Raw genomic sequence first — 25,712 nt, forward strand, 5'->3', positions numbered from 1 at the left:
TGAAGGGACTTTCTCCTTTCTGGCCTGAATCTTCCAGCATTCAGCTTCATTGTATGTCCACGAGTTCTAATGTTAGGAGAGAGGGTGAACATTATTTTATTTCTCCACTTTTCTTCGTGGCAGTGTGCTCCTGAATCCCAGGCATCGCAAGCAGGGATAATGCTCTTGTCCTTGTGCTCACCTGGGGCGTCTGGTTGGCCGCTGTGAGAACAGGATTGCAGAACTAGACGGCCTCTTCTTGGATCCTTAATTTCTGCATCTTTTAACTACTTAAGCACTTCCAGCTGTGATTTTGCAGGGACGTGTCATGTACAAAACGGACTTTAAACAAAGCAACTTCAGTGTTTTTGTGGTGTGCGCACACACGCGCACACACACACACACACAAGATTTCTGATAATGCCATGCAGACAAGTAATTACAAAATCTGGCAAACTATTACAAGTCAATAATGGTGAAAAATGGAGAGAGGAAGTGGGCTTTTTTTCTCCTCCTCCTCCTCCTCCCATCCTGACAAGTTGGTTTACCTTAATTAAACTGGTGAGCGATTAATATGGACAGTTGATCTTGTGGCTCTCATTAGATGCATTTAGAGGGTCCGTCCCCCCCCCCCGGAAATAGGAGCTGCCTGCAACCATTCCATAGGTTAATGGCAATACAATAATCTTATCATAAGCATGTGTCTCTGGAATGGCTGAGTAGGTGGTTAATAGCACGTTTTTAAAGCTTGGTTTGGGGGCTCCTCTTAATGGGTTACTAAGAAGAGGACACGTCTTCTTTTCTGTTGCTTTTCACAGTTACACAGTTTTCCACAGCGGCATTCTTTATATTTACTTTTTTTGCGGGTCGTCACTGAGCTAGTGGTAGATGTAATTAATGGCTAACCTTCAGCAGCTGTGGATCAGTGTTGGTATATTCGTGGTGAAGCTGTCATTTAGAAGCTAAGAAGAGCCGTGCTGGATCAGGCCAATGGATCCTGTTCTCACAGTGGCCAGTGAGATGCCTGTGGGAAACTCAAACTCTGGGCTTGAGCACAGCAGCCCTCTTCCCTCCTGCAGTTTTCAGCAACTGGTATTCAGAAGCATATTGCCTCTGGCCATTGTGGATAGTAATGGGAAGCACAAAAGCCAGACCTGAGCCCAGCAGCACCCTGTCTACCTGCAGTTCTCAGCTCCCTGTCAGCTACTGTGGAGGTAGAACACAGGCATGCTGTCGAGTAATGGTTAGTAATGCTAATTTGTAACCTAAAGCAGAACTGATAGCTTTCTGTGACTCTCCACAAGTGGATTTAGACATGCACTTGCGAGGTCTAATTCTCAGTGTTGGTTTTTGCCCGTAACCAGCTTTAGAGGGGCACTTTTGCCTTTCTGAGTGTGCATTGTTGGCTGCTGATAGCTTGTTGCCCAAAAACAGCAGATACTTTCCCAGTGTGTAGCCAACACACTGTGATCCTCATCGGAGGTCCTTCTTCGTGTGCCTCCTCCGCGAGAAGTTGGCAACACGAGAGTGGGCCTTTTCTGTGGTGGCTCCCTGCTTGTGGAATACTCTCCCCAGGAAGCCTTGCCTGGTGTCTTTGTTACATATCTTGAGGTGCCAGGTAGTAAAAGAAGCATTCCTCATCTTCCAGACCTTTGGCTAATTAAATCTATGGCCTTTTAAACTGTGGTAGGGGGGCATTGGACAGTGTTATAGAAGCGACCAACATGAATTTGACCAAACTGCGGGAAGACAGGAGTGCCTGGCGTGCTCTGGCGCATGGGGTCACGAAGAGTCAGACTCAACTAAACAACAAACGAAAGGGGGTATTTTTTTTGCTTATTATGGTATGCATTTTTGTGTGAGTTTTTTAATACGTAACCCACCCTGTGATCCTTGGATGAAGGGCGGTATAGAAATTTAAACAACAACGGCAATAATGAACTCTGTATAAGAACATTGGAAGAGTTCTGCTGGATGTCAGGACAAAGGCCCATCTAGTCTAGCATCCTTTCATCACAACCAGATAACCCGTGGGAAGTCTGCAAGACGGCTCTGGGTGCAAGAGCAGTCTCCCCACTTGTTTCCGCCAGCAGCTGGCATCCAGTAGCATTACCGCCTCCCAACAGCGGAGGCAGAACAAAGCCATCTTGGCTAGTATCCCTGGGCCTTGATCCTCCCTGAATTCGCCTAACCAACCCTGTTGGTGGCGGCCGCCATTGCATCTTGTAAATGGACAAAGAGAAGGACAGAGATGGAGGATGAATGAGAACATCAGAAAAAACCAAGGGCCTATCTAATCAGCCCAAATTACCAAACGAAGTGCCTTTGGAAAGCCCCCCCCCAAGTTCCCCCAGCTACTCTGTACTCAGAGACATGCTTTCTCTGAACTTGGAGATTATGCATAGCTAGGAAGGGCAGGTCCACCTGTTTCAATTCTGCTCCATTTCATATATGCTCAATCATTGGACCCTCCCCCCCTTTTTTATCTTAAAAAAACAAAATGAAAAATTGCACCCACCTGACTTGCCGCTAAAATAGGCATTTTTGTGCACCGTCTGCCCTGACTGTGCATGCTTTCCAGTGCACATTAGACACGTTTTCATGTACGTTTTTAAAAAGCACATCACAGACATACACATATTGGCATACTTTCCGGGGCATTTGCCCCCTGTGTGCATTTCCCTACATCGCAAAAGTGTGAGGCGTGTGTAGTAACTCTCCCGTGGTGCAAAGGGAACGTTGGCATCGCTTGAACTCTGTTTTCTTTATGCCCCTGGCTTTGCCTGCCACTGGGACCGTGGCCCTTGGAAGCTTGCCCAGAAGGGAATGTGGTCCCTGGGCTGAGAAAGACTTCCTGCCGCTGACCTTGGCAAGTTTCAGCCTTCCGAGGCAGGCTATAAGGGGGCCATATTAGGAGATTTGCTTCAGTGGAAGTCGTTTGGTGCCAGTTTGATTGAGAGAACTCGCCAGCCACAGTTTTATCCCAGTTCCTCAACCACCACCATTTCCTTTCCCTCTGCCTCAATCTTCACACATCGGGGGCTTAGTGCTGATAGTGTGATTTACTTGCGTTTCCTACTTAATAATTAGACACTGGGAGACTCCATCTGTCACTCCTAATGGAATACGTGGGGGTCTGACTAGAGTTTTTCTGTTTTGACTAATAAATTCTAACTGGGATTGCTGAGCCTAATGAAATATTACAACTTCAGGAATGGAGAGTGGTGTTCTTTTTCTTTCTCATTCCTCCCCCCCACCTTCCCTTCTTCTTTATTAAAGGCCCTGTGCTGGAATTAAAAAAAGAAAGAAAAGATTTTGCTGCTTCCTTCAGTAAATTGGTTTATCATTTATCCTCTTACTCTGAACCCTTGGCTCTGCTCTGGAACCTGGTGCAGTCTCTGTGTGTTTGTGTTGGCTGCAAGGCCATAGGACAAAATAGCAGAAAAACTAGTCAAATCTTTTTTAAAAGAGCAATAATAATAATACAGTGATACCTCGGGTTAAGAACTTAATTCATTCTGGAGGTCTGTTCTTAACCTGAAGCTGTGGTGGATGCTCAGAGAAGAAGCCCAGCTCTGGAAAACAGACCTATTGATTTCGTCAGTGGAAGTGTGGTGTTTGTGTAGGACTGCAGACTTAAGTTTATCTAACTTGGGTGGATTTCTAACCCCCAACCCCCATGCAGAATTTGCCCCCTTTTCTTCCCCTAAAGGTAAAGGTAAAGGGACCCCTGACCCTTAGGTCCAGTCGTGGCCGACACTGGGGTTGCGGCGCTCATCTCGCTTTACTGGCCGAGGGAGCTGGCGTACAGCTTCCAGGTCATGTGGCCAGCATGACTAAGCCGCTTCTGGTGAACCAGAGCAACGCACGGAAACGCCGTTTACCTTCCTGTCGGAGTGGTACCTATTTATCTGCTTGCACTTTGATGTGCTTTTGAACTGCTAGGTTGGCAGGAGCAGGGACCGAGCAATGGGAGCTCGCTCCGTCGCGGGGATTCGAACCACCGACCTTCTGATCGGCAAGCCCTAGGCCCTGTGGTTTAACCCACAGCGCCACCCGCATCCCTAACCAGCACCCACCCTACCCTACAGACAGCGCCCACCCGTTTCTTCCCCTACCTGGCCCCAGTTGTCTACACAGCCCCCTGTGCTCACGTGACAGATCCACCAAGCGAACTTGCCGGGAAGGAACAATTTGCCCCGAACGCAAATACGCTTTGCTGCAGAGTATTCAAGCTTTCTTTTCCCCCTTTCCCTTTCCAAAAATAAGATCAGCCATACCAGCTGGCGCTGGTAGGAGAGGAAGCGAGGCATCTAATAAGTATCGCCTTCGTTTTGCTCCTCTCCAGACTCTTTGCTCCCGTGATATTGCCTGGGCAAAGGGAGCAGCCCATTTTCTCCCCGAGCCCCAGAGGGCAACTGTTTACAGAGCGGTGCCGCCGTTAACACTGGTTTTAACGTGTCGCCCGTCTGCGTAAGGCTGGATTTGGATCTTGTACTTAGCTGCCAGGAGTGACTGTGATGAAGTGGGAGAGATAAACTGATAGATTGTGTGCCAGGAAGATGTTGGGGAATCAATCAGATAAACAGGGCAAAGAGAGAGAGAGAAAGAGAGAGGGAGCTTGCTGGGTTTATTCTCTCTGCTCCCTCCCCTGCGGGAACAAAGCAGCGGCCTCTCTGCCCCTTAACGGCTCCGAATGTAATTGCTGCAGTAATAAGAATTTAAAGGGTGTGTGTGTAAGCAAATGGAAAAAGCATCGCAGGGGGCTTTTTAATTGCCTTTATGTTTTTTAATAGAAGAGTTGTTGAGGAGGGAAGGAGAGATATACAGTTTTAAATAAATATATATACACGCATCCTTTAGGTGTCTGTTAAGGCTAGCTTGGGTGAAACCTTTCTGGTGTGTGTGTGTGTGTGTGTGTGTGTGTGTGTATTTCTGCATATGTATGTGTTTGTAAGCCACCTGGGGGGTTGCACCCGGGACCTTCTGCACGCAAAACCGCAAGTGAGTTGCATTATCAAAGGGAGCATTTGAACCCTCCTTAAAATATGTGGGCCATAGCTCAGTGAGTAGAGCACCTGCTTTGCATGAAAGAGGTCTCAGGTTCAATTCTCACTGTTCCCAGGTGGGGCTGGGAATGTCTCACACCAGAAAGCCCTGGAGAACTGCTGCCAGTCCTTGTAGATCAGGGGTCAGCAAACTTTTTCATCCGTGGGCCGGTCCACTGTCCCTCAGAGCAGACTATATTTTGAAAATAAAAATAAAAATGAATGAATTCCTATGCCCCACAAATAATCCAGAGGTGCATTTTAAATAAAAGGACACATGTAAAAACACGTGGGCTGGATTTAGAAGGCGATTGGGCCAGATCCAGCCCTCGGGCCTTAGTTTGCCGACCCATGCTATATGGGCTCCTGGATACCCCATAAGGGAAAGGGAGCAGTTTTTTTCTTACAGCATCCCTTTTTTAAAAAAAAAGTAAGTTTCCAGTCCTCGTGGTTCTGAATAAAAAGAGCCGATTTGCATAGGAAGCTGCCTTATATGGAGTCAGACTGGAGGACTGTTGCTGTTCAAAACTGCCCCCTACCCTGCTGACATCCATAGAACCAGACTTGCATTCTGGCCATCATTGCACAACAAACAAGATAATCGGAGGTTGGTTGGGGTCTTGGGACTTTTGTGTCGTTCTCCATCCTCCTCTCCTTATTCCCAACAGGCTAAACAGTTCAAAAGAAGCAAGTGTCTATAAGAAACGAGCCTGATACAGTTAGCTGGCAGGAAGGCAATAAACCCAATAATTCTGCTTAAGGCCTCATTCGTAAGAAGAGCCTGCTGGAAGCACCACATCTGGTCCAGCGTTTGGTTCTCAACATGGCCAAGCAGAGGCATATGGGAAGCCCACAAGCAGGACCAGAGCACAACAGCACTCCCCGCCACTTGTGCTTCCCAGGAACTGGCATTCAGAAGCATTCTTGCCTCTGACGGCAGAGAGAGAACAGAGCCATTGTTGTTGGAAGCCATTGATAGCCTTCATCTAACACTCTCTTAAAGCCATCACTACTTCTTGGGAGGAGCATATTCCACAGTGCAACTGTGTCGTAGAACTTATGGAGGACTAGAAGCTTGTGGTGCCCATTTTAAAGTGAATTCTGGGGTTCCCAGGAATCTCACAAAACGTGTCATGTTTTCAACTGTGTTGCTGCCTTTTGTTACTGAGCCAGAAGTGGAACATATCCATGCATCGAACATTATCTTGAGCATTAACGTATCCCACTTCTGGTTTGCATTGAAATCCAAAACAGGCCAAAAACCCTCTTGTTTGGGCTTAAAAGATCATTAGCTCGCCTCCCCCCCCCCCCCCGGTGTAGAGATGGATGCCTTTATCCACCTTTTCTTTCCCTGTGTTTTCTGCCTGACCTTTTAAAGATTCTCTGCTGATATAGATGGGGTGGATTAAACTAATCATAAAATGATGAAGGGAAGCCTGCAACGCTCATTGATTTCGTCTGAAATTAACTGTAGTACAATAAGTCTTCCTAATGGCATTCTGTGTTGCGCTCCAAAGCGAGTTCCAGCTTCCTCCTATTCTCAACCCCCCCTCCGTAATTTATCTTGCCCCAAAGGGACCCCTCCCCTAGCATTCTTGGATGAAGAAACTATTGCAACACCATCTATTCCCTTTCCTAAACAGAAGGCGGCTTACAATAATACGTCAGAGCCAGTGTAAAGGCTCCCCTCCCCCCACTCTTGATTACCAGGATTTAAGACAGGCCTGGGGGTGGGACAAGTGTGGCCCTCTGGGCTTCTCTGTCTAGCCCTCTGAACTTCTTGAAACACATCCCGCTGACCCGGCTTCACAACCTCCTTAAGTGTTTTTGCCTGGCTGGAAAGTGCCTGTGCATTCTGATAGTGCCTCTTGCTCTTGCCTTAATGGAGGACACAGTGCAATTTGTGAATGTCTGCAGCCTTTGCTGTGCAAAGGTAAAAATTAGGCTTGTTGCCCCACCCATGTTCGCCTCTGGTCCCACCAACACCTTGCGCGTGGCCCTCGAAAGGTTGCCCAGAAGGGAATGTGGCCCTTACCGCTGAAAAAATATTTATTTCGCATTGCGTGTTTTCAGTAGTCTCAAAGCTTTTGCTGAGTAAGGGAGTTTTTCAAAGAAGGAGGTACAAATGGCAATTCAACTTGAGCTTGAGGAAGAGCCCAGAGGTCAGGGATGGAGCGCCTGCTTTGAATGCAGAAGGTCCCTGGTTCAATCCCCAACATCTCTTGGAAGGGCTGTGACTGTAGTCTTTGTCAGAAATCCTGCCAGCCAGGGTTGGTTATATACTGAGCCATTGGTAACCCGACTCTGCATTATTCTGGTTTAAAAACCGCTTTGAGATTTCATACTTCATGCTATATAGATTTGAGGAAATAAATAAAGAAGCCGAGCCGGGAATGGCGCGCTGGCGTGGGAGGGGAGGGTGAAATTCATGGTTCCGATTCTCATTCCTGAGTTCAGAACCTGGGTAAGATCCGTTGGGAGATTCGGCGAATTCTTTCCAGTGGCGTACAGAAAGAAATGATCTGGCAAGACTGCTGGTTGAAGGGACGAGAAGCGCTTAATATTTATTGTTCGTGGCCAGCAAAGCCATTCTAAGTATAGGAGCCAAGATGTTAACATTGGAGCCTGCTAACTTATGCGGCCTGAGCCTGGGGAAGAAGCAGGAAGGAAGTAAAGTCTAGGCAAGAAGGAACAGCAGGTTGGCTTTCTCCCCCGCCCCACAAGATGGTTGTTCAAACCCAGTCTGAGAATTCCACAATCTCGTATTGCTCTTTTCAAAAAACAAAACCAAACATGGCTTCTTCTCTCTTCATTTGCAGCTCCTCAGGGAACTTATTGAACGTAAAACCAGCTCCTTGGACCCCAACGACCAGGTTGCAATGGGCAGGTAAGCAGCCTGTTTTTGTCTGGCTTGAAACATTGCACAAAGGGCAACACACTGCTGGCTTGCGCAGGGCAGTGCAATGAATACTCAAGTTTTGAGTCTGAATTGTAATGTTTGCAAATAGGCAAGGGGATAGGTGGGAAGTGATTTGTGTTTATTACACCCCGTATGTGTGCGCCGAAGATATTTGGAGGAGACTCAATGGAGGGAAGGGGGTGGACAGGAGGCAGGGAATGAAAATTCTTCCTGCTAGTTACGCACATTTTTATTTTTAAACTGGAAGCTGGCATTGCCTTCACCTGATTTACTTGTCGGGGAGCCCGGCATCGCAGGGTGGGGTGGGGTGGAATCTCAAAATCCAATTACCACAATCTTAATATAATCTTAATTACCGCAATCTATTTTATTGTAAAGTCAGATAAATGTACAATGTAATCACCACTTAAGTGCGGGAGTTTTTTGGGCTGCCTCCTGTTTAAATGATAGCAGAGCCGTGTTTCCATAATATTCCAGACATACCACCAAATAAACAAAAACAAAACACCACCAGGCAATATTTTAACAAGGATGAAAACCGTTTCACCGATGCGCCTGAGCTGTTTTTTTTTTAACGCATCAAACAGCTTATGGGCAGTGATTTGTATGCAACCAACTCCAGCTCAGTTTTCATTTAGTTTCTTTGGTGTGTGTGTTTGTGTGTGTGTGTGTGTGCATCCATCCTGTATGTATGTGGCTGTGTACACACGATACCTTTTAAAGCGCATTCAGAGCACACACACACTGCCCCCCAAATCCGGGGAACTGTAGTTCCCCCTCCCCACAGAGCTATAATTCTCAGCACCCTTAAACTACAGTTCCCGGGATTCTTTGAGAGAGGAAATATACTTTGAATGTGCTTTAAGGGCATGGTGTGTTCGCAGCCAGAGGTTCTTTCCTAACTCTCATTATTGTGTCCCCCCCCCCACCCTTTTTTAATGTTCTTCCAAATTTTAGCCGGCGGCTGTTTTCCAAATGTGTAACATTCATTAACCAGATTTAGAAATGTTGCTGTGTGTGGTGATGGGCTGTGTGTTTCACTTTTTAAGAAAGCCTTTTTTAAAGCACCGAACTGGAGATAGAAACAAGTTCCTTCCTGCAAGTTCCTTCCTGGTCCCTCAGCTTGTTCAGAGGCTGCCAGTACCTTTGGGTACCTCCTATGATGGTCTCTGAAAATATCCCCTCAAAAGTCCTCCTTTCCAGAGAGGCTGTTTGCTCTTCCCACTCGGTTCCTGTTTGCACTGGCTCAGCGTCTCTGGCAATGACCCTCCCTCTCCCCTTACACATGCCCAAATTTTACTGGGTGCCAGGGTTCGAATAAGCCTAGTGGCAGCTGATATGGGTGCCTTTCTCCCATTGATGGGGGCCCTGGGGGCAGATTGTTTAAATTATTATTTAAACTTATCACCCGCCCTACATCCTAAGGTCCCAGGGCGGTTCACAGCACTAATACACAATATGGAGAACAGATTAAAGCAATTTACAATCAGAAAACTTTAGTGGGTCCTAGAAATATACACCAGGCCAAGGTGAAGAAGTGCATCTTCAGCATTCACCCAAAAGCTGTGCGATGATGTCCCCACCCTCTTTCAAGGAACCTTAACAATTACTGCAATTTCCTCTCCCCCCCCCCCCCGCCCCCGCTTCCTTAGGCAATGGCTGGCTATCCAGAAACTGCGGAGCAAAATCCGGAAGAAAGTGGACAAAAAGGCCAGCAAAGGAAGGAAAATTCGGTGAGTACATTAGGCTGCCTTGTCTTTACTTGCCAAATCGCTTTGCACCAAAAAAAGCATTTTTGTTTAGGGAAGCCTGTCCAGGCATGTAGAAGGCATTCTGTGCTTTAATCTGCTTTTAGCTTATTGTTGATTTCAGTTTTTTTGGTATGCTTTAAATACTTGTTTTTAACTGGTTTCTTAAAAAAATATAAATACTGATAACTTTATTCTTTTGTAAACCGCTTTGAGGTTTTATTACAATCAACCGGTATATACCGTATTTTTCCGTCTATAAGACGCCCCCATGTATAAGATGCCCCCTATTTGGGGGGGACTCCAAATTAAGAAAACACCCCTCAGCACTACCCGTGTATAAAACGAGCCCCAATTTTAAACCTATTTTTTTGTAAAAAAACACCCCTGGTCTTATACACAGAAAAATACAGTAAATATTGTGAAATAAAAACAAACGGTCTATGGTGCTTGGCCAGTTGTAGCTCACCCTCCCACCCCACTCTATGGGACCTGACTGCCTTCTTAGCTTCGAGTTTTATTTATGTGTTTCTTACACAGCCTTACGTCTTCTTATATCGATAGGCAGAGGCTATCAAAGCAGTATACAGTAAAAAAAAGAAAAGGGATAAAATTGCGTTCACCATCAGAGGTGATGCGGAGGGTGGTAGCACAAGAACGGGGCCTTCTCAGTGGTGGTTCCCCATTTGGGGAATGCTCTGCCAAGGGAAGTTTGCCTGGCGCCATCATTGTTTGATCTGTCGCTGCTAGACTAAAATTCACGCCCCTGAGACTCGGAGGTGGGAAGATGAGTGTGCATGTTTAGGGAAGCTTTTAATGTTTGATGGATTACTGTATTTTAATATTTTGTTGGAAGCTGCCCAGAGTGGCTGGGGAAGCCCAGCCAGATGGGCGGGGTATCAACAATAAATGATGATGTGTGCATGGTTGCATTGCATGTATGTGCTCAGGTGGCCCACAATAATTTCTCATGTTCCTAAATGTTTAAGCCACGACCCCAAGCATTACAGGCTAATAATACCAACACTTTTTTTAAAAATTGAGCTTGGAAATGAATACCTAGCCAGTCCAACTATTGGAGCAATGCGTCCAGATCAGTTGTGGTTGGACTTGAACTCCTTGCACCCCTGACCGCTGGCCATGTTGGGGGGCTGATGGGAGCTGGAGTCCAGCAACACCTAGGGGGCTTCTTGGGTCAGCTAGCACCAATTCACCTTTTTTCTCCTGATTTGTGTGTCGGAATAAATTTGAAGCACAAGATGTTTCTCTTTTGATGCGTTGAAGCCAGAAAATCTACTGTACTGCCTTCCCTGCTGGTGTGGTTTGGTTTTGGGGGTTGGAGGTAGGGGAGAGATGCACAACTTCAAGCACCCTGTGTGTGTGTGTGTGTGTGTGTGTGTGTGTGTCCAAAACAATAAATCCCGTGCTCAGATGGGCACTTGATAGAAGTCAGCCGAGTGGGGCTGGGTCAGGCCTGGCATAGCAATTTTTAAGATAGATGTCATGAGATAATTTATGAAAAGAGGGTTGAGCTGCTTTGTTGGGCCTAAAAGCCTGTAATTATTGACTATCAATATTCCTTCCTGTCAGCGTCGTACGCAACTGGGATATATTCATGACTCCGCCAGAGCCCCCTGACAGACATCACACCACCCTGAGCTGGGCTCATAGAACCTCTCTATTATTCTTATTCTTATTCTTATTATTATTTCTTCTTCCTTTTAGCCAAAGGGATTTAGAACAGTTTTTGTCTGTGGGATTATGTCTCTCTCTCTCCCCCCCACCCCCGAGTTATCAAAAACCTAAGAGGGGGAGGGGAATGACCGGGGCTGGATTTAGGTTTGATGAGGCCCTAAGCTACTGAAAGTAATGGGGCCCTCTATATGTCCAGCTGTCCTTTGTCAACAACAAATAGTCGCTGTTTTTTTGTGTTGAATATATGCTATATGGTAATTTATGGACCTGATAGGTATCTAAAGCCATTGGCACATGTTGCCATGCAACCAGTGCATGCAGAATGTAGGCACCCTATACAGTGGTACCTCGGGTTACATACGCTTCAGGTTACAGACTCCGCTAACCCAGAAATAGTACCCTGGGTTAAGAACTTTGCTTCAGGATGAGAACAGAAATCGTGCTCCGGCGGCGCAGCGGCAGCAGGAGGCCCCATTAGCTAAAGTGGTGCTTCAGGTTAAGAACAGTTTCAGGTTAAGAACGAACCTCTGGAACGAATTAAGTACTTAACCCAAGGTACCACTGTATATAGAAATGAGCAAACCAGTGATATTTTAGGGAGCAGGCTAGCAGCCGGCGCCCATTACATCATAGGATTCCGTTCTTAGACCGAGGTAAAGTTCTCAAACCAAGACACCATTTCCGGTTTTGTACAGTTTGTAAACCAAATCATTCTTAAACCAGACTGTTCTTAAACCGAGGTACCACTGTATAGCATTGAAGGGAAAGAGAGCTGGGAGGAGAAAGTTCTGGAGAGAGAAGGGGCCCTCTGACCTTCCCACCGCTGCCTTTGTATGGCTGGGATCTGATGCTCTGAATCGAAGCCTCACGCGAGCGCAGAGTGTGCTCCATCGCTTAGCTGCAGCGATTTCCGTGAAGGCGCAACAGCTTTGTGGGAGGACAGCAGCTCAGTAGCAGAACATCTGCTCTGCATGCAGAAGGCCCCATCTTCAGCCTCCAGCACAGCTGGGAATCGTTCCTCGCCTGAAACCCTGGAGAGCTGCTGCCAGCCAGTGCAGGAAGTTCTGAGCTAGGCAGACCAGTGGTCTTGACTTGAGAATAAGGCTGCTTTCTGCTTTCGTTTCCTCTATCTGAATAGTTACAACGCACTCTCCGCGTGTGTGTTTCTCTTCCCAGGTATCACGTCCACAGCAAGCTGGTCAGCTTCATGGCCCCCATTGACCATTCCACGATGACTGATGATGCCAGGTTAGTAAGCGGTTAATTACGCTTCTCGGAGGGCTTTGTGACAGCTTGATATTGACCTGTTCTTCAGGCTGTCACTGTCCCTGGTTCTTTGTATCAGTTAGCCATTTGTCACCGGCACAATGCGGGCCGTCTGTCCTGGCCGAGCCAGATGGGTGCGTTTTGCCGCTAGAATTGCACGCTGCGTTTCTCTGCAGTTCAGGCCGGGCTCTGCCCTTGCCATTTGCTGCTCAGACACTTCAGCTATATCTTGCTTTGTGTGTGCTTTAAAAAAGAAAATTTCCATGCAGTCAGATTGCACTGTTTTCAATGTCACCAAGAGTCGTGACATACTGTAAAGGAGAACCCATTTGAGGCCCCATCTGCAGTATAAATTTAAAGCCATACCGTACCACTTTAGACAGTCTTGGCTTCACCTGGAGAATTCTGGGAGCTGCAGTATGTTAAGGGTGGTTGGGGAGACCCCTGCTCCCGTCACAGGACTACAGTTCCCAGAGTTCCCTGGTCTGGTTGTTAAATTAAGGTTACCAGATTTTTTTCAATGAATCCAGGGACACTTCATTGAAATGAGTCGGAATGGTGGGATTTTGTCAGGGGACTGATTTGTAAATCCAGGGACTGTCCCCGGGAAATGGGGACGTCTAGTAACCTTATGTTAAACCACTCGGAGAAGCCAGAATGCAACCTACCATGTGTGAGCCAGTGTGGTGTAGTGGTTAAGAGCGGTAGACTCGTAATCTGGTGAAACGGGTTCGCGTCTCTGCTCCTCCACATGCAGCTGCTGGGTGACCTTGGGCTAGTCACACTTCTCTGAAGTCTCTCAGCCCCACTCACCTCACAGAGTGTTTGTTGTGGGGGAGGAAGGGAAAGGAGATTGTTAGCCACTTTGAGACTCCTTTGGGTAGTGATATCAAATCCAAACTCTTCTTCTACCATAGCGTGGTAAGATGAGCATCCTCTGCCCTGCCCACCACTGGCGTGCAGCCCCCAGAAGGTTGCCCATGAGGTGTTGTGGCTCTTGGGTTGCAAAAAAGAGTTCCACCGCAATTTTTAGCTTAGCATAGACTTTTGTTTTGCACACACCACCCATGGTTTTGTCCAGACTTCCCCAACCTGGTGCCCTCCGGATGTTTTGGTCTGCGCTCATGCTTCTTTAATGTGTCGTGGCATGGGAATGTGGCCTTTATCACGGTTGCAAGAGGCAAACATGGCTACTGTTTGGGAAGCTTCTTTTAAAAAAGAAGAAGGATGTTTCTAAGTTTCACAGGAGGCTGAACTGTGTGCACCAGTTTCTACTTGTAAATGATGCACCGGTGGACTGCATAGAGCCTCTTGTCCTCGGCTGTATTTCTGGGGACCACATTTTCTATGAGGCCAAGTTAATTTCGCAGTGTCCAATTCAAAACAGCTCCTGGAATTGCCCCCCTCCTCTTCCTTCCATATATTATTTTTTTAATTTTTTTTCCTTTTGCAATGCAAAACCTATATAAGCATGAAAGAGGGAAGGTAATGATAACCGCGCTTTCTTTAGTGCCAGTCGAAGGTAATTTCATTGTTTGCAAGTGTGAATTACGAGATTGAAAATGCAAATAATGCATTTCACAGCGGTGTGATCACGCACTGGGCTTCTCCCCCCTCCGTCATTTTGGAGGCTTGACCCCAAAATAAATAAAAACACCGCATGTTTATAGTGTGAAAAATCAGGCGCTGGGGGGTAGTGGGGGAAACAGCAGCATGCTTACAGCCTATAAAATAGATTAATTGCCTGGTGGTGGGACTTTTGGAGCTGGGGAAGAGAAGATGCATTAAGGATTAAGGATGCAAAAGGAGTTGGGGTGCACACAGTTTTCTCCAACTCAGCAGACAATGGCTTGCAGGGTGAGCTATGAAAGCGCCTTTCTATATTTGAATGCTGAGCTGGGACTCTGTGAAAAAGCAGTTTGGGGTGCAGAGTATGGCACAAGGGCTCTGGGTAGCCAAAGCAAGAGTCAGATATGCACTTGGAGGAGAGGGGGTCTGGCATTTCAAGGTTGCTATTGGTCTGGGATTGAAGGCATTGCACAGAAAGCAGCTCTTAAAGGAAAACCTTGTTCGTCCACCTGCCTTATCCTTTTGAGACTTTGGTAGTCACTGCCCTGCATAACACCTCTTGAGAACTAGAAACTTGCTCCTAATTAAACAGGTTGTTTTAGTTCCTGCACCTGGCACCACATTCTGGGCTGCTTTGGGAGGAAAGGCAGGATATAAACTTAATGTTTAAAAGGATCGATTCTGCACTTTCGTGGAATTGTGACATACGGACACTCCGGAGGTATCCAGTAATTAAATTAAGCTTGTGCTTTTTTTTTTTTTAGGATGCCAGATTCTGTACTAGGTATCCACTCTCCATGCAGAATAACCCTTTGCAATGGAGCTTCTTTCATAAGTTCAAAGTTGTTGCAACATCAGTGGCTACCAGTCACAATGGTTCTGGGTACCAGTTGCAACATCAGTGGCTACCAGTCACAATGGTTCTGGGTACCAGTTGCAACATCAGTGGCTACCAGTCACAATGGTTCTGGGTACCAGTTGCAACATCAGTGGCTACCAGTCACAATGGTTCTGGGTACCAGTTGCAACATCAGTGGCTACCAGTCACAATGCTTCTGGGTACCAGTTGCTGGGAACCACAGGAGCTGAGAGTAGCCTTGCGCTGAGCTCCTTCTTCCTATAGGCATCTAGTTGTCCTCCGTGAGAACACAGGGCTCAGGGCGTTGGGTAGAGGTGGCTGGGATGCTCCTGGCACATGAAAAAGGACCGGGCCAAAGATTGTGCAGCCCCCCCCCCCTTTCTAATTGGTCCGGAACTAGAGCAATGTTTCTAAACTTGGCAGCGCCTTTTAATGGCATCGTTAAAAGGGTTTCTCGTCGCTCCTTTCTTTATTAGCGTCTCCCTCTGTTCCTTATCAGACGGCGGGACAAACATAACTCATGGCGCTGATTTTGATCTCTAGTTAAAGAGGATTACAGCTTTGCATTAACTTGGATTGACAAGGTTTATAATTTGCCCGCTGATACAGATGCTGTCAGGGAAACCCACACCATGTGTGCGCGAACACGCTCAGGCACACCTGGCGCATTGCTGTTGGGAAAAGAACACTTGAACGCAGCACTTTTTTTAAAAAAACCCAACTTTTGTTTTATCACACCTTTCCTCCAAGCAGCTCAAGGTGGCGTATGTGGTTCTCTGTTGTTGTTACCCTCACAACAACCATGTGAGGTAGGTTTACTGTAGGTGAGAGGCAAAATCTAATTTATAAATAGCGGCTTTGCCTGTTTAACAGCCTCTTTCACTCCCACTTTGATATTTTTTGGGGGGCCACAAATACCAGGAGTAATAAGTCTACCCCAAACAATCCCTGTGGCTTTGGGGGCGCCAAGGACACATCTCTGCCTTGTAATCCTAGCACAGATTCCATCAAATCTTATCGCCCCACTGCTCTCCCCGAAGGACTTGACTCCACTGTGCTAAATTCTTCTGATTCCAATGTCCAGACTCTGGTCCACAACATCATCACTGATCGATAGCATCCAGTGCCAAAACAGTGACTGTTTTTCCTGTGTTTGGGGACCTGATGTTTACGGGTTTCCCCTAATGCCAGTCCTGCTCAAAGTAGACCCATTGTTAATAGGCATGACTCACGTCAGTGGTTGAACATAACCCAGCACAGAGAAGAAAAGTCACCTGAGCTTTCTGGCTTAGTAGTGGAGACTGCCACCTTTTTTTTCTTTCCTTTTTGCATAGTTCCTCATATTTTATCCCACCCTTCCTTTAAGGAACACACCATACATAGTTCCTCACCCCCACGCCCCATCCACACAGCAACCCCTTGAGGTAGGCTGTGTTGAAAGATAGCCATAGGCTCAGTCTAACCACTGAGCTACGGTAGCCGGATGGTTCAGTGTTCTCTGCGGAAACTCATGTGAAGCAAAGTTAGGTATAAGGCTGAAATACAGTGGTACCTCTGGTTACGTCTGTTCTTAACCTGAAACTGTTCTTAACCTGAAGCACCACTTTAGCTAATGGGGCCTCCTGCTGCTGCTGCGCCGCTGAAGCACAATTTCTGTTCTCATCCTGAAGCAAAGTTCTTAACCCAAGGTACTATTTCTGGGTTAGCGGAGTCTGTAACCTGGAGCGTGTGTAACCTGAAGCGTCTGTAACCCAAGGTACCACTGTACTTAGGATATTGGAATGCCATCACCCTTGACGTACCTCCTCTTGTTGGCCACCAGAAGTGGGCAGGCTATATGTGCTTTAGTCAGGGGTGGCGCATTTTCCCAGACTAGGTTCCCGTGTTCTAAAAAGCGGGCTCTTCCTCTGTGTCAGTCACTGCCCGTCTTGCTGCGAGCTGTAGGAGTTTCCTCTAGGAAATCTGGGCATTAAAGGATTAATACGTTTCTGTGACATAAGAGTTAGCAGGGGGGAAATCTTCACAAGTTCCTAGTCTTTTACTCTGCGTACTTTGTACATCTGGTATTAAAAACACTGAGTGGTTGGATTAGTGGGGGAATTTGGGTCTGGAGCTGTCAATCCCGCTATCTCTGCAAATACAAGAAGTTATCTTTTGAAAGTTTACTTGGAGGGTCGTTTTAAGCCCCATGTGTGGCCACCTGACCACTTCCTTCTGCGGTTCCTGGCATTTTCACGAGCTCCACATAAAGTTCGTTCTGCATTGGTGAGAAATTGGTATTATTAGTGTGGCAGCACCTATTATTATATTATACAATGGTACCTTGGTTCTCAAACTTAATCCGTTCCGGAAGTTCCAAAACCAAAGCGTTCCAAAACCAAGGTGTGTTTTCCCATAGAAAGTAATGCAAAATGGATTAATCTGTTCCAGACTTTTAAAAACAACCTCTAAAACAGCAATTTAACATGAACTTTACTATCTAACGAGACCACTGATCCATAAAATGAAAGTGATAAACAATGTACTGCAGTCACACAATCAATCAGTAGCTGAACTGGGTTACACATAGCCTCAAAAATAAAAACGAAAAATAAATAGCAAAAACAGACAGATCTCAGCGTAACACACAAAACGGAGCATGTTCGGCTTCCGAAACAGGTTGACAAACAGGAACACTTACTTCTGGGTTTGCGGTGTTTGGGTTCCAAGTTGTTTGAGTACCAAGGCATTTGAGAACCAAGGTACCACTGTTATGTTATGATATGATATTGTATTGTATTGTATTGTGTTTATATTATATTATATTACTATATTAATTGCATTATTATTCTTTGGAACTCCCTGCGTATTGATATTAAGCAGATGCCTTCACTGTACTGTTATCGCCACCTGCTTCAAAATTTTTCAGTTTAGGTAAGCCTACCTGGGCAATAAAGTGACGTGGGTGGCGCTGTGGGTTAAACCACAGAGCCTAGGACTTGTCTATCAGAAGGTCGGCGGTTCGAATCCCTGCGACGGGGTGAGAGTCTGTTGCTCGGTCCCTGCTCCTGCCAACCTAGCAGCTCAAAAGCACATCAAAGTGCAAGTAGATAAATAGGTACCACTCCGGCAGGAAAGTAAACGGCGTTTCCATGCACTGCTCTGGTTCGCCAGAAGCGGCTTAGTCATTCTGGCCACATGACCTGGAAGCTGTACGCCGGCTCCCTCGGCCAATAAAGCGAGATGAGTGCTGCAACCCCAGAGTTGGCCACGACTGGACCTAATGGTCAGGGGTCTCTTTAGCTGGGCAATGTAATTTTACATGTACGTTAGTTTTTAAAATCTGCGGATTTTATCTATATATTGCTAATTCCAATAGATTTGGAAGTCTTCTTATTGCTATATACATATATATTGTTGCGGAGGGGGGGACACACCCACACCCACATTATGTAGGCTTGGAATGTACAGTTTTCTCCACCGTCCCTAAGCCCAGACCTTGCCCCCCGCAATAGCTCCATTCATAGCCAGGCCCCCCCAAAGTCAGCTCCCCTCAAGCCTTTGCGATTGGATGGGCTGTAAATGTAGGCAATGCCCTGCAAAGCAAAATTTCCTGGACCTCTTTGCTTATGGAAATGTCCTTTAAAAAACAACGGCGAAGAAGTAAAATAAATAAAGCTAACCTGTTAAGAGCGGCAGGATGATTTGTTGCTTTCCCCCAGCGAGACAATTTGTCATCTCTTGCGTAGAATCTGTTACGAAACAGTCAAGCTGTGGAGGGGAAGAAACCATTCTAGGGCTGCGGGATATTAAAGTACACAAAAAGGGACCTCCTCCTTGGCCAAAACACTATTTTTAAAAAACTTTTTGTTTGCGTATGTGCTTTTTTTGTGATTTATGTGTCCGAATTTGAGTTTGTTCTCTCTTTATTCACCCAACAGGGAAGTTGTAACTTCCTCAGCTCTGCATAGTGGACTCTGTGCTGCTTGTGGGGCTGAATGTGCTTCTTTTGCCCAGTCCATTCTAGATTTCCGGGTCACAGGGGAGAGTATGCAGCAGCCGGGCGCCAAAGCCATGCCCTGTCATCAAGGGGGATTCCTTGACCCACCCCTCCAGATTCTAAGGGCGTCATTGTCCAGGGGGGATTCAGTCACACACCGCCAAATTCAGGTCGAGCAATTCCAGTTGATGGCGCGACCGGCCACTTCCCCAAAAGATGGGGCTTCTTGGGATAAGGAAAGTGACAGGAACATGAAGCGGGAAAGCGTAGGAAAGAACACACTTGCTTTGATGTAGTTGTCATCTAACCTTCCTGCAAACCGAATGTGGTGAATGCTCAGTGGAACTCCCTGCCTGTTGATATCAGGCAGACACCTTCGCTGTACTCTTTTCAGCTACTGCTAAAAACATTTTTCTTTTTCGGCAAGCCTACTTAGAATGCTGGTGCGTGTTTTAATCAGTTTTTAGTTTATTGTTGATTTTAATTTTTTTGAGTGTTTTAAATTGTTGTTGTTAATTCTTTTATCAATATAGTTTTACCTTCTTTGAAAACCGCTTTCAGTTTTTTTGTTTTTAAAAAAACAATTCAGCAGTGTATGGATTTTATGAAATAACTAACAGGAAGGGCCTTAAGATACAATTGCCACATCCTTTTTGGTGTATCTTCACAGCAATATTTTTTTAATTATTACTATTATTATAATAATCATCTTCATATTATTATTATTATTATTATTATTATTATTATTATTATTATTATATTAATTGAGATGTCTCCTTTCACTTAAACCTCAAGGCAAGGTTTAAACCTTAAATCTCCTAAAAACAGGTTTAAAAACAATTTTAGAAATGTATAAAGTTAGGTCTCAAAACAATAGGATTAAGCACTTAAAGCAGATCCCCCCCCATCCCATTGGAATTGCTTGTCAAAACAAAAATTTCTTCAGTTGTTTCCAGAAAAACAAACTGTGGGTGGACACCTGTCGCATTTCAGTAGGGGTGCTTGTTCCACAGACCAGAGGTGTACCTGCACAGTGGGCCAAAACTTTGCTTAAAAAAAGAAGAGAGACAGCTGATTTCTGCACTCACTACTAAATTCCGCTGAGCGCAGAATTGTGGAATCTTCTCTCAGAATCTTGTTGACCATTGCTGCTGCTGCTGCTGCGCTCCTAGGTTTCTGCAGAAATGGAGTCACAAAGGAATCTGGTGTTTTAAAAGTCTGGTTGCCTTCCTTAAGACCGGTGCCCTTATGGAACTGAGCCTGCCCTCTTTTGACCATGTTTCGGGGGAAGCCAATAAGCCTCACCCCCCTGGAGAAGGACGAAGTATATACAGGCCACAGAAGGAGAGACAGTAGATCAGTGAGAGTTTCTGACTCTCAGTTATTTTAACAATGACAACAGTGAAAAGTCTTCGCCTGCCGCTGCCGCCCACAACCAGCCTTCGCAGGGAATTACAGCTCAGGGAGGGGAATAGGGGTCTCCGAGCAGCTCTCAACACCCCTAGCAAACTACAGTTCCCAAGATTCTTCACAGGGAGCCATGACTGTTTAAAGTGCTATAACGCTGCTTTAAATGTATAGGGTATTTGTAGCCACAGTGAACCCACCCAAAAGGGATGCTGAGGGCCGGATTAAGAGCATTCCACCCACGCCATCATTTGTACAGCTGGGTATGAAGAACCCCTTTTCCTCCCCCTGCATTTCCCTGTCTGCCTGTCTGAAATCCTTGTAAATCTCGATCTTATCTCAGGAAGAGACCTGTTGGAGGTCACCCTTCGGGATTCCATGCCATTTATTCCATTTTAACGTCTTTCCCCTGTTAAGTTCCGCATAGAAGCCACTTCCTGGAACCATAGTGGAATATCGTGCAAGTTTTGTGCTCGTTTCCGTGTTACTTTCCTTCCAGGAAAAATCCCGTTTGCAAACAATATGGAAATGAGTGCTAAGCTTGCACTCATTGTGTGAAATTGACCGTTTGAGAAACTAAATAGAATAAACCACCATGACGTTAAATAGAACAAACCACCATGTAAATGCAGCCTAAGAGCAGAGTGGGGCTGAGGTCTAAAAAGTGGGTATTGTTGGAGAGCCCCAGTCCTGACCTGGGGAGAAACAGAAACTGCTGCAGGCTAGCTACTGGTTAATTTATGGCCTGGTATACTTGTTATCGCCCACATTCTCTGGTGTGCTTTCTATATTGTGTGTGCGTGCCCTTTTCCTGAAGTTTTGGCGGTTAAACGAGGGTGAGATTGCCCCCTAGTGCTCACTCTCTCCTTTTTTTTATAATGCCATCGGAGATACTGAGAAAGTGGGTGGCTTAAAATAAACGCAGCTGCATTTGGCCTTGTTTTGATAGTTATTTTTAAAACCACGGGATGGTTCACTTCTGCAACACTTTGCCCTGTTCCCTTTGGGGATCAAACCATCGCCGGCCCTTGTTTTTGCTCTCATTGGCATGTGGGCACACAAAAAGCTCCAAGCTCCCCCTGCGTTTGGAATTGCATGACCTCAAAATCCCATATCAGGAGCGGGGAGGAAAGTACCCTGAATTCTGTGACCCGCATAAGTCATGCAGATTTAGCAGAGTTGCTTTGCACCAGCTGCTGGGAATCGCAAGTGGGGAGAGTTGTTGCTGTTTGCGCTTTGCATTCAGAAGGTCCCAGGTTCAGTCCTCAGCATCTCCAGGTAGGACAGGGAATATCCCCTTGTCTGAAAATCCTGGAGATCCACGGCCACTCTCTGTGTACAATAGCAAGCTAGATGCACCAACAATCTGACTTCATATAAAGCTAACTCCTGTGTATCTATGCTGCGGACTAACCATCCATTTGGGAAGGGCCGTCGCTTATTATAACAACGCCCTTGCATTCAGAAGGATTCTGGTGGCGCTGTGGTCTAAACCACTGAGCCTCTTGGGCTTGCCGATCGGAAGGTTGGCGGTTCGAATCTGTAAAACAGGGTAAGCTCCCGTTGCTCTGTCCCAGTTCCTGCCAACCTAGCAGTTCGAAAGCACGCCAGTGCAAGTAGATAAATAGGTACCACTGCGGCGGGAAGGGAAACAGCATTTCTGTGCTCTCTGGTTTCCATCCCGGTCTCCCATTGTGCCAGAAGCTGTTTAGTCATTCTTGCCACAGGACCCGGAAAGCTATCTGTGGACAAATGCAGGCCTCCTCAGCCTGAAAGCGAGATGAGTGCAGCACCCCATAATCACCTTTGACTGGGCTTAATCATCAAGGGGTCCTTTACCTTCATGCAGAAGGTGCCAGGATCAAACCTCGGCATGTCCAGGTCGGGCTGCAAAAGACCCCCGGTCTGAAATCTTGGAGGGCTTCTGCTGGTCAGTGTTGACAGTGCTGTGCTGACTGCATGAGGCAACTTCCTGTGCTGCTACGACTGGGGGCACCTGTTTCCCTTCTACACCAAGAAAATCCCCCCCCCAATTTAAGCGGGATGGGCATGCGCTGACCCACCTGCACCGATTCTTTTTCCTAAATCAGGGTGGCGTTTCTTTCTTATGCAAATATCCTAATTACAGTGCATAATATTTACAGTCTCCCTGACCTCATTCTCAGATTTGATCTCATTCTACCTCCTATCAGTTTCCCTTTGACTTTTTTACGGGACAGGTTTCTGTCTGTGGGAGAGGTGCAGAGTTCCAGCTGCACCCAAAGTGCATCTCGCTGGCACCCTGCATTACCCCCCCCCCCAAAAAAAAATCCCGCTCCCTTTCTAACGAAATACACAAATAATAAAGCTAAGGTACTCGCGTGTTTTATGGCAAATGGCCCATGATCACTCCCCCCCCTCCCCACTCCACCCCTGCTCCAAAGCAAGGTTTTATGATAATATAGTAAAAATATTAAATTAGAAAATGCCTCACTAAGGGTGATAAAACCTTACTGCGGTAGAAATAGGTAATTATCCCCAGCTCAGCCTAAAATGACAGTTTAACAGAAATAAAAATGTTACTGCTCATTACTTGATTTTTGTAGGTTGCAATAAAGGGTAAGTTAAACTTTAATTCAGGGGAGACCCCTGTTTCGACCCCACACCCTCCTGCACGCTCTTACCTTGGGAGCGAGCGCTATTAATTACTCGCTAGATGGGCCACTCCTCGGCGCTCGGCTAATTTGAACGCCCTCCGTGTTTCCGCAGAGCCTTTCGGGCAAACTGTCCAGGCAACCCAGATTGATGCTCTTCCTCTCTCTGGCTTCTGCTCTGACTATTAATAGAAATGGCCTCTCGAGTCGAACCTTAGAGAGGCAGCATTTTGCCATGTGCTTGACCTTAAGGAGTCGGGGCTGTGCGGAAAGCCGCTCTCCTACGGGTAAATCAAAAGCTAGTGGAGCAGGAAGATGCCATCTAGCTCAGGAGTGCAGACACTGGCCGGCAGTGGCTCTCCAATTCCCAGCCCTACCTGGAGACGCTGGAAGTTGAGCATGGGGTCTTCTACACACAAAGCATGTGCTCAACCCCTGAGCTTCAGCTCTTCTGCTAAAAATAAAACGATAAATAAAAATTCCAGTCCTCATCGTCTGAGCTAATAGGAACATAGGAAGCTGGCTTAGACCGATGGAGACCATTGGTCTGTCCAACTTAGTATTGATAAGCCCACGCAGTAGCCCAGGCTTCCTCAACCTCAGCCCTCCAGATGTTTTTTGCCTACAACTCCCATGATCCCTAGCTAGCAGGATGGGAATTGGAGTGCAAAAACAGCTGGAGAGACTCAAGTTTGGGAAGCACTGATCTAGATACACGACTCCATAAGCATTTTAGGTACACAAGCGTTTGAGATTTGGTGTCTTGTCCTTGTGGCTGCGACTCTCCAGGTATCCTGGAATCTCTTTTGGTTGTCTCACTTGCTGAGATTTGAAAACTTCTCAACCGAGTGTGTTTGGAAAGTGTTATTTACTTCGTAGCATCTGATCGTAACAAGTTTTCTCACCCTCGTTTAATCCAGCCATGAGGACTAGCTACTTGACCGTGTGTAAAGATACAGGATTTCTGAGCTTGATGGTGGTCGTGTTAAAATACACTAATTCTGAATATACATATATATAACATACACACACATATCTATACACATAATATACAAATATAGATACTTTTGGCTGTTCCTTAGCCAAACCTTTCTGTCGTTGCAGGTTTCAAATATATGAACTTATATTTATATTTATTTATAAGTATATTTATATACTTATAAGTATATTTATTTATGAATCATAAAAATGAATCATAGCCTAATTTTGTCTGTGTGTGTGTTTGACAAAAGCCGTCCTGTTCCTGTTATCAACACCACTGTTGATAGTGGGCCCTATTAATTTGAGTCTTTTGTTGCTGGGCTGTTTTCATTCCCCCTTCCTTCCCCCTCCGGTTCTGTGTCAACCTCAAGGAAAAAAAGAACAACATATATGAAAACTAAATTATAGTCCCACGCAGCCTGCCTGATTGAATCCTCCTTACACCACCGCGGTCTCATACATCCTATTAAAATATTCAATCTTGTTCTCTTCCTTGAAAAGCCTTGTATGGAAAGGGCAAACTTATAGGGGGAAGAAAAACCTCATTCCCCAGAGAGATGGAATCTAGCCCTGGCGCAGTATTTACATATTTCTGTGCCGCGCGAGAGTGGCACTACACAAGGTCTCCCCAGCCCTCGTGTTTATTAATAAAGATTGCCGAATGCATTTTTAATTATCTCGCAGCCTTTTCATTTGAAGCCGTGGGTGATGGTCGCCGCTTGCTTCTTCTAAATTGACCTTGAAAAGTTGCTTTCTCCTCCCCCCCCCTTTCTTGCCCCTCCTTTCCCTTAACCCTCGTGTCACCTCAGAACTAGACCGCTGCAGCACTCTCCTCCTGGGGCGGCCCTTGAAAGCTGTTCAGCTGGTGCAGAACATGGAGACCCTCCTCCAAACAGGGGTGTCCTTGCACCGGGGGCTCGGCCTCATAACATGCTCTGTGTCCATCCCCAGGAACAGACTCATTCCCTTCCTGTGTCCCTCTTGCCTGCAGGTTCAGGTCATCTTCAGAAGATGTTTGCTTGGTGTTTGATCTCCATGTTCCCGTCAGTGTTGCCTTCCCAGCAGTGTCACCAAAGTTACAGAACTTGGTTTCCTGGGAGGCGAATATTGCGACTTGCTAGTTTTTAGGGAATGGGTCTGGCCCATTAGGGTGAATGGGGCTCTGACACCACCAGTCTCGAGTGTGGCTTGTCATCTCCATGTCTCCTTACTTGCTGTGAGTCTAGGGGGTGGCCCTGGCTTCCAGCTTCCTCCTCCTTAGCCCCAGAGCTCAACACGGAGGAGGAGGAGGGAGTCAAAACGAGAATTCTTTGCCTCCAGCTCTGCTTGTCATTGACTCTGCGGGTCCAGCAATGGCTGGGCTCCCAGCCCCACTGAGCACCAGCCACTATTGTGTAGGTCAGTGTTGCCCAACCTTGGGCCTCCAGCTGTTTTTGGACTACAACTCCCATAATCCCTAGCTAGCAAGACCAGTGGTCAGGGATGATGGGAACTGTAGTCCAAAAACAGCTGGAGGCCCAAGGTTGGGGAACACTGGTGTAGGTCAGTGGTTCTTAGACTTTTCCTCCCTGGACCACCCTTTCAGAACAAAAATTTGCTCGTGCCACACTGAGTGTTTAATTGATAAG

General features: G+C 46.4%; 1 protein-coding gene across 6 annotated transcripts in view; it reads left to right on the forward strand.

Moving 5' to 3' along the window:
- Positions 1-25,712, forward strand: part of AATF (apoptosis antagonizing transcription factor) — a 77,216-nt gene that overhangs the window by 34,089 nt on the left and 17,415 nt on the right. For 5 of the 6 annotated variants that reach the window (XR_008327821.1, XR_008327824.1, XR_008327823.1 and 2 more), the window contains exons 9-11: positions 7,847-7,914; positions 9,600-9,680; positions 12,567-12,638. Coding sequence is in view for 2 of the 6 variants with exons in the window: in XM_053367493.1 (XP_053223468.1) it covers positions 7,847-7,914; positions 9,600-9,680; positions 12,567-12,638 (221 nt within the window). In the remaining 4 variants the exon portion in view is untranslated. The remainder of the gene's footprint in view (positions 1-7,846; positions 7,915-9,599; positions 9,681-12,566; positions 12,639-25,712) is intronic. The other variant, XM_053367494.1, reaches the window with a different exon arrangement.

Source organism: Podarcis raffonei, chromosome 15, assembly GCF_027172205.1.
Source record: "Podarcis raffonei isolate rPodRaf1 chromosome 15, rPodRaf1.pri, whole genome shotgun sequence".
NCBI lineage: Eukaryota > Metazoa > Chordata > Lepidosauria > Squamata > Lacertidae > Podarcis > Podarcis raffonei.